At 26.7% G+C, this 9026-nt stretch overlaps 1 protein-coding gene across 1 annotated transcript; it reads right to left on the bottom strand.

Moving 5' to 3' along the window:
* Positions 1-1580: 1580 nt before the first annotated feature.
* LOC113849777 (patatin-like protein 1) lies at positions 1581-6488 on the bottom strand. Its single transcript, XM_027479938.1, has 7 exons — positions 6255-6488; positions 5445-5629; positions 4963-5128; positions 4722-4868; positions 3907-4197; positions 2347-2522; positions 1581-1797 (listed from the first exon to the last, which is right to left on the bottom strand). Exons 1-7 carry the CDS (start codon positions 6438-6440, stop codon positions 1677-1679), a joined length of 1272 nt encoding a protein of 423 aa, XP_027335739.1. The 5' UTR covers positions 6441-6488; the 3' UTR covers positions 1581-1676.
* Between the last annotated feature and the right edge of the window lie 2538 nt (positions 6489-9026).

Genomic DNA, 9026 nt, shown 5'->3' with positions numbered 1-9026 from the left:
CTATCAAACTCGTTTAAGAGTTTTGCAAACTTCATTCACCCACCTCACATTTGGAGAGAAATCACTTTGATCAAATACTTTGTTTCTAAACTCAAACTCACTGTAGAAAATTGAAGCCTGCATGATTGCATATATCTCTTTTCCTCAAAAACCCAACATGTGCCCATGGCGTGGATGTTATTAAGGATGTGTGTTAAATTTCATTTCAAAATACAGGAACCAAGATAAAGGATCTTGATCCATCCATCAATGATCCCATATTTATAAGGAGCATTGTAATGTAAAAGCATCAATTATTCACTTTTCTATGATAGTTAACAAAATTTCTTATCACAAATAACACTTTTTTCACACGAAAATAATTTTATAAATACATGTTGAGACATATCTAGAAGTTAAATGTAATATTATTTCACTAAATCTCTCACAATAAACGTGGACAAATTATGTAATTAATATACTAATTTATGAATCAATAGTCATAATTCATTTGTAATTAATATACTAATATATGAATCAATAGTCATAATTCATTTGGTTAATTAACTTTGTTCAACGTTTTACAGTTATAGTTCTTAAATATTTTTATTTTCTTTGAAATTGAACAATTATTTTCTAGTTCTCTTTCTATTTAAGGAAAGTTTTTTTTCCCTTTCCTTTCATTTTTCTCTGTCTTTCATTTTCACTGTCACCTCCCTCTCCTTTAGTGGCCATTATCTCCTCTTCTCCACCAACTCATCTATTCTTAATTTAGCCCTGTCATCTTTTTTCACTCTTCCGTTGTGAACTACATTCACTAATAGAAAAACTCATTTTATCGACAGAATTTAGAAATAAAATATTTTGTCTCCCTAGACATAGAAATAGTTATAGATTCTAAAGTTTATAGACAATATTTAAATTACAAAACTTTAAAATTAAGAGCATATTTATTTTTCTTTTTCAAAGCAGAAAACTGTTTTTAAAAAAGGGAAACAAGCATAGTTACAATTTTTTTTTTCATCTTAAACAATTCCTATCTTTAGTTTTGCTTCTACCTTGTTGTCCCTTGATTGACTCTATTAACCTAATGCGATTGAGACTGTTCTCTATCATATTTAATGGCCTTCTTTATTGCTCTGAACTAGAGCATAATTGTAGTGCCGACAAAGTTAGTTGGGGGCCAAGATAAAGCAAAAAACAAAAAGAGATAGTATGAAGGAAGAAAAGGGAACAACACTTTTAGGTTTGGCAATTAACAACATGCTCACTTTGTTTGGTTTTTCTAATATATTTTTGTGTGTATATAATTATTTTGTGTATTTTGTGGGGTTTTATTTATTGGACTGTAATATCGCTGTTTTGCTTGTTATTCTGTATAATATGCACGATGTAAGTTCCACGTAGGTATGTACCTAAAATTCAACCTTATTACATCGTTGTTTTCATGGTGTTTTTATTTCTTTCCAACTTGTGCACTATTGGAAGGTGTTCATTTACCCCCAAAAGAAAATTAAAACATAAAACACAAAAGCTCAACAATTCAACTAAAGGAGAGAAATATATATATATATATATATATATATATATATATATATATGTTTATTTTTCATTAAGCATAGAACTCACAACTTATACATATAGCGCAAGCCTACGCACCATGGCATTTATTGCGATACAGTTTTTTCACATGATCCCTAACTTGTTCGAGTTCGGCCAAAAGGGATTGTGACAGTTTCCATAAGTGGTCGACCCCTTTTTTCCATCGACTTTTTTTTCAAACGCAGCTCCTTCTCTTTGTACAGAATCTCAGCAACCCTTCATCACATAAAGGAACAACCCTCACTAAATTAATTAATATTTCTTGTCATTGAACTGAAAGCTACCTATATACGTGCTAAAATTTAATATATAGCACATGGACAGGTAAGAATTTCACAATGAATAACAAAAGCTTGATAAATAATATAATTATTTGAAGATGTGATTTTACTCCATCGGACTTCATAAATTTATGAAATATTATTATGATGATGTATATACTAATTGGTAGTAATTTATTATTATCTCTTTATAGATCGTATTATAATAGTACACTTTTATTATCAGCAATAAAGTAAATGCAACATTGTTTTAAAGTACGTTAATTTGTCCTTGCATTTAAGTCCTTAAAAGAACCTTATATCTTCTTTTGTTCTGCAACATTATCTTCAAATATAATATTTAAACACACTGATAATATATAGATAATTACATGTTTGGATTACTGTACTTTAAATTAACTTGTAACTAAAATTAATTTAACAATATCAAAATTATTCAAATTCAAGTACGATTTTCGGAACACACTCTGAAGGTTGTACATACCTTTCAAGAGCCTCAGCATTTGTACCCTGATTTCTTTCTTTCTCTGGGACAAAAGTAACCACATTCATGCTCAAAACCGGTTGCTTCAGCAGGTTCTGTCCAACCTTAACAAGATTTTCCAAGTTTGTTTCAGTGGCATTATCAAGGGAATCCATGGATGGGTCCAAGTTATAATCCTGCATATTCAGATTCATCATACATTAGCATACCCGAATGTTAAGATTGCAAAGAAATAAAATAAACATCAATTAAAAACCTTAAATTAGTATAAAAAACATCGATTGCATGTTTTGATTCGAAGTTGATAGCTGTTAACGCGTATTCTAAATGTCGAAACTACTCTTTGTTGTAACAGAAAAAAAAAACACGTATTTAAGTAATATAGATATGGATTCAAGCACGCGTTGAATTAAGATACATGATTGATTTTCTTTATTGCGAGAAAAGTTATTTCCTGTATATAAAGCCCCAAAATTTAAAAATATTTATAGGTCATTGGTCAATCAAAGTTATAGTTTTTAATTATAATAATGACTTTTTATTATAAAAGGCTATTCTATGATGAGGAACTGAGGAAGTAATATGATGCAATGTACGGGAAAGTACGTACGTGATTTCAACTTAAACCCTTTAAATTTTGAAAGCAATATTACAACACAGGAATCAACAATTCAAGAATTTTCATGCAGTTCGTTTAGATAACAGTAAAAAGAGAAAAAACGGTTTAGGGAAAATTGCTTGCTTTAGAGAAAAAAAAATACTTATTGTTAAAATTCTCTTATTTAAATTATTATTTTTAGTATCAAATAAAATAATCTAAACCACTGTTTTTCGTAGTATACAAGCAACTACGTAAGGTGTGTTTGGACTGTAAGTTGCCAATCACAGTTTTTTCAACAGGAAAGCAAGGATCCAATTAATCGTGCTTCAACATATATAATTATAATTTTTTCGGAAAATTTATTTGTAGATAAATTTTAGTTTAATCATAGTTTCAGGTGCAAAATACAACTTATACTATACACTTCCCTGTTTGTTAATTTACATTTAAAACCAAATCTTCTCATCATACTCATGCCAAAATGTAAACTTCATGATTCAATTATTTTCAGGGCCATTAATATCAATTGCAGAGATAACATTGTTTGATGACAAAAATTTGTATACAAGTATTTAAAATTAATTTATAATATACGCGTATCTAACTGCATGTATTGAGATTCAAAATAATTTGAATACACATCATAATTATGCTTGATAACTTAAAAATACTTTATTGAAATTAATTTTACCTAATTTTAAAATTAACAAACTCTTAATACTTATATGTACTCTTAATTTTATTTTATCTATATTTTTTACTAGAAATAATTTTGTTCAAAATGTTTAACATAGTTACATTCTTAAGATCTTGAATTCAAAATAACAAGTTAACCTAAATCTCAAAGTCATGTACTCTTAATTTGTTTTTAAGTGGAATCTTTTTTTACGAAAAAAAAATCTAATTTCCATATTAGTGCTTCTTACACTTAAACCAGCCGAGTTATGGAAGCATTATACCTGAATTCGAAGGTAGGTGTCAGAAGATTGAAGGCCTGGGAACACTGTGGCAAGGTAAAACTCAGTCATATCCTTAGAAGCATAATCATAAACACCAGATAGAAGGCCTGTTGCTGCCCAAGTAGCTGCTGAAAAGTGATCTGCAACTTCAGCATCATAACCCTCAGCTTTTGAAGCTCCACATCCTATTGACAACAACAGGATTTTGGTATGCTCGTTTGACTTCATTCGAGTAAAGTCAGGATTCCACTCCTTCTGTTGCTGTATCACTTCACTCACAGCAGCCATAGCCTGAAATCAAGATTAATTTTCATATGTGCAATTTCATGGACTGTGTTTCCGTATACATGCACCAATCAAATAACTTAATGTTTTTTACTTTTATTGCAAGATATTATTATGATTACATTAAAATACATCATAGTCTTCGAACTCGTAGTTATATAAATAAATAAATAAAAAATCTTAAGGCCTTTAACAAAACTTACAAATCATGAACTATTTAATTGTATGAGAATTGAAATATATATATATATATATATATATATATATATATATATATATATTGTGCTCTATTAGTATGTTTGGCTTATAAAAACATATTATAATAAGATATAATCAATAACTATATTCATACTTTCGAAAAAGATTACTTTATTTTTCTCTTTCTTTTTATGATATCACATTATCTATAATTTTTTATTAGTTTTTTGTTTATCCCTTTCATATATTACAGCCACTATTAATTAATTTCCTACAGAATAATGATTCTTTTACAGTACTTATAGCTGTCTCATAATTAATTAGTTTATTACCGGATTACATGCTGCTACACCACCATCAATCAAATTGAATTGAGTGTCATCATTCTCAAAGTGATAGGGTGGTAGATAAGTTGGTGCAGCTGAAGTCCCAATGATTATATCTGAAAGTTTCGCATTAAGGCTGGGAGCTGTCTTCAGCTACATGATCAAAGTTTCACAAACAATTGTAATAAGTATAATTATTAATAAAAATTCATATGTTAATATAATTCTAAATATATGTTATACTAACCTTAAAGTTTGAGAATATAACTGGATGAAGTGTCTTAAGGTCGAAGGTTGGGATTACAGCATTCGTTAACGTGTTCTCCAGTCGTGTATTTTGCAACAACTCACGTGCTTTATTATGTAAGAACTTGCCGTCATACTTGGGACCCGGGTATGAATTATTCCAACCGCTGCATGTTAACGTTATTGTTTGATCATAATAACTCAAAACGCTTCAAAAAGGTGAAGCAAAATATATCTAACTTGCATGCATGCCAAGTCAAAGGGCTTCAATTAAACTTCGCCCTAACCATACTCATAAATAAAAAACTATGTAATCTTCTAAAAAATCATTGCATAAACTTATATTTTAATTATGACGGTTAATAATAAGATTTAATGATTAATTTTTTTGTATTTTTAACAATAAAAAATATTATTATTTGATATGTTGCATACGCGTGTGTGATTGTTTATTAATTTTATTGACGTCAATAGTATAAATACCTAGTTTCATTGAATATAGAGGGACCAGAATTTATATAAAAATCTATGATTTCCCTGGGAGTAAACAGAGGACGATTGCGATCATGTGGGTGAGGAGCAGTGAGCATAGCAGTCATGATGCCTCCTGTGCTAGTTCCTGCAATCACATCAAAATAATTTGCTAGTGATGCACTCTCGTCCTTTGCCTGCAATTCGATTAAAATATTAAAAATCGTGAATATCGTTAGCCAGCAAAAGTTTTCACTGTAACTATAGTGTTTCGAATATTGTTTGAAGAATTAAGATTTGAATTAATCATTATACAGCAAAGGTCATTTACCAACAGTGCCAAATGATTTTTCACATTAGTTAATCCTTAAAGAAACTTATTCTTTCAAATTAATAATAAGTACTAATCACTCATTTTAATTCATTTTTTATTTTTTTGTTATTTTATTTAGAAATAATTAAAATGAATGTTATTTAATAAAATCAGATGTTAAAGTGAGATTTTTGTAAAGTCAAAAACTAAGATAATCGATACTCACATTTTGTAAGATTAAATTAAATATTTACTCAATAATAAAATCGTCAAACCTCTTTTCTAGGCAAAATAGAGTAAAAGTGAGTACAGGAGGTACCCAAAACCTATCACAGAGTTTGTGCAAAGTTTTTTGTAAAATCTTCAAGCTTAAAATTCCGTTTGCACCACAAAAGAGAGGAAGAGAGGATTAGCACATATATCATGAACAACAAATATTAATGCACTCATAAACGCTTTAATTATATCTGTATCTTTGCTTGTGCAATGATTAAATTTAGGTCATTGACCTTAAGAGCGTTTTCCAAGTGCTCAAGAACTACAGCTGGAATAATCCCTCTAATACCACCTCCATCTATGCTGAGAATGGTTATTAGGTTTCCATAGGATGGAGGTGGAAGCTCAGTATTGAAACCAGCAATGAATTGACAAGAAAACACTAGGGAAAGCAAAAGGAAGGGAGCCATTTTTTTCATCTCGATGCTCCAAAAGAGAACAGAAGTTTAAAGGGTGTCAAAGATAGAATGAACACCTTGTATTGCTCTTTGCAAATGTGAAGGGTATTTATAGGCATCACGTAAATGATGGAAATACCAATATTAGACGATGGCCACAAATTTTTTTGGGGGAATGATAATTAGTGCGTAAAAATGCCAATACTTTTGCCTCTTTGACAAGAGTAGGTTGCTTAAAGATACTTGATAAGACAGCTAAAAATTTTAAATATTAATTTAAAGTTAAAAATCCAATTTGATTTATTGCTGAAAGATGTAAAGTTAACTAAATTACCGAATTATAAATTTTTTAGTGAAATTAATTATTAAACTGGTTGATAAATATAAAATAATTTTATATACTTTTATGCAAATTTTATTTTTGTTTTATAAATTAATATATATCTTTAAGTAGTTGTAGTTTATTTTTTTATATAATTTTTTTGTCTAATGATAAAATATTTATTAAAAAATAAAATAAATAATAGAAAGGGTGACATAATCTAAATAAGAAAAATAGAATTTAGTCCTTTAACTTTATTTTTTAATTTTGGTCCTCTAACTTTTAAAAATATTTAGTTTTACATTTAAAAGTTAGGGCTAAAATCAAAAGAAAAACAATTAGAGGATCAAATTAAAATTTAAAAGAAAGTTAAATTCAAAAAATGCTAATTTTACTTTATAAAACATTTTATATGTTAAGAAAAGTATTGAATGGATGTTGTGAGTGATTCTTGAATTAAGAGGAGAGAAAATATTTTTTTTAAAATAATTATAATAATAACAATAATGATGTTAAAAACTACTTGTAGGGTATGAAAAAGTGGTATAATTAAGCTAGCAAGATAATTCCACATACTATCGTTTTTTTTTCTTTTCATTAAATAAATTATAAGTTAATTACAGCGACTAATCAATTACAGCTAAAGATAAGGCTAAATACTATGAGATTTTAAAGTATTTAAGAGGCATTTATAAGAATTTATTGATAGTTTAAAATTTTTATAAATTCTTTTAACTTATTTCAATAATTTATTTTAGATGATATATCAAATACATTTTTTTAACCTTTTTTAATAAATTTTATAATTAAATTTATGTCATAAATTTTCATATAATAAGATTTTATTGAATAATTTTTTAAATAAATTATTTACTTAAATACATCCTCAGTCTAATAATATTTTAATACCGCATGATGATATTGAATCATATAAAATAATATTATCTTACAATTGATGATACATTGTATAACATTTGACAATTGATACAAATTATATTTTTAACAGAAAAATTCTTCATACTTGGAAATATATTTTATTCATTTTAATACGTTATGTTATACCAATATACTTAGAAGTAAAAGTTTCCAAGACCTAAAGTAAAACTCAACCATTAAGTACAACTAACTAACATACAAAAAAAAAAGTGATATGTAATATAATAAAAATAATTTGTAATAAATTTTACAATATGATAAAAAAAAAGTGACATGTTTATTTTTAACAAAATCACATTTTAATTTTTTGAAAAAATATTTAACAACTAATGTAAATGATAAAATTATTTTTATAAAAAATAATGGTATCAGTATAATTTATTTTTTTTGTACAGATTGTACAACTAATATACAAATAAAATTAAATTTTCTTAAATTAAAATTCTTGCTCTATTAAAAAATAAAACATTTTTTAAAGTTATAAAAATATAATTATTTTAAGTAAAATATAATAACTCTTAAATACAAAGTCTAATTAATGAAATAATTTATTAAAAAATGATGATAAAAATTAATATAATAAAAATAATTTATTATTCACAACTTAAATTGATATCTTGATCCTCTTTTAAAGACTTTTAAAGAAATACTTTCAACAAGGATTGAAATAAAAATAATATTTTTACCCTATCTTATTCATTCACTAAACTATAAATTAGAATAAAATATAACAATTTATGTTATTACTATTATCTTATCAACTAAATAGATCTTAATATTTAAGGTTGCAAAGAGAAAGTTTTTAAATGAATGATATATGCATCAACACAAGAAATCCAATTTTAACCAAAAATCCAAACACACCATTAATACTACCAACACCACAACCCAAACAGCCCATCTCTCCCCTCAATCCTAAGATTAAACATACATAAACAGTCGCAGATATATGGCATGCTAAAATCAAAATAATTTAATTGTTACTTAACACATAACAATTACTTTATCTTAATAAGTTATATAGTATTGTACAACCATTAAAATATATATATATATATATATATATATATATATATATATATATATGGCAATGTCCATATAAAAGGAGAAATCTAAAATAAAAATTTGAAATTCATCCAAATAAAATCACAGGTTATGAGATTTGTTTGCTAGTGATCAACACTGAGAGTCCTTGAGTGGGGATAATGCTGAATGAATGATCGGAATGAAAGAATTTCATAAGCATTTCTAAAAGTTTATAGATAGCTTATAAAAATATAATTTATGGTTGTTATAATTTTTAAAATTTTATTTCTTTAAGCTTTTAATATAATATGTTAAAAGTTTAT

This window comes from Abrus precatorius, unplaced genomic scaffold, assembly GCF_003935025.1.
Source record: "Abrus precatorius isolate BTA unplaced genomic scaffold, Abrus_2018 Scaffold9, whole genome shotgun sequence".
Taxonomy (NCBI): domain Eukaryota; kingdom Viridiplantae; phylum Streptophyta; class Magnoliopsida; order Fabales; family Fabaceae; genus Abrus; species Abrus precatorius.
This window is presented reverse-complemented; position numbering and strand designations above follow the sequence as displayed.

Coding starts and splice junctions, on each gene's coding strand:
- LOC113849777 (XM_027479938.1), bottom strand. CDS start 6,440: ATGAAAAAAATGGCTCCCTTCCTTTTGCTTTCCCTAGTGTTTTCTTGT. Junction 5,129..5,444: donor TCTATATTCAATGAAACTAG/GTATTTATACTA, acceptor GTTAACATGCAG/CGGTTGGAATAATTCATACC. Junction 4,198..4,721: donor GTGTAGCAGCATGTAATCCG/GTAATAAACTAA, acceptor TCTTGATTTCAG/GCTATGGCTGCTGTGAGTGA.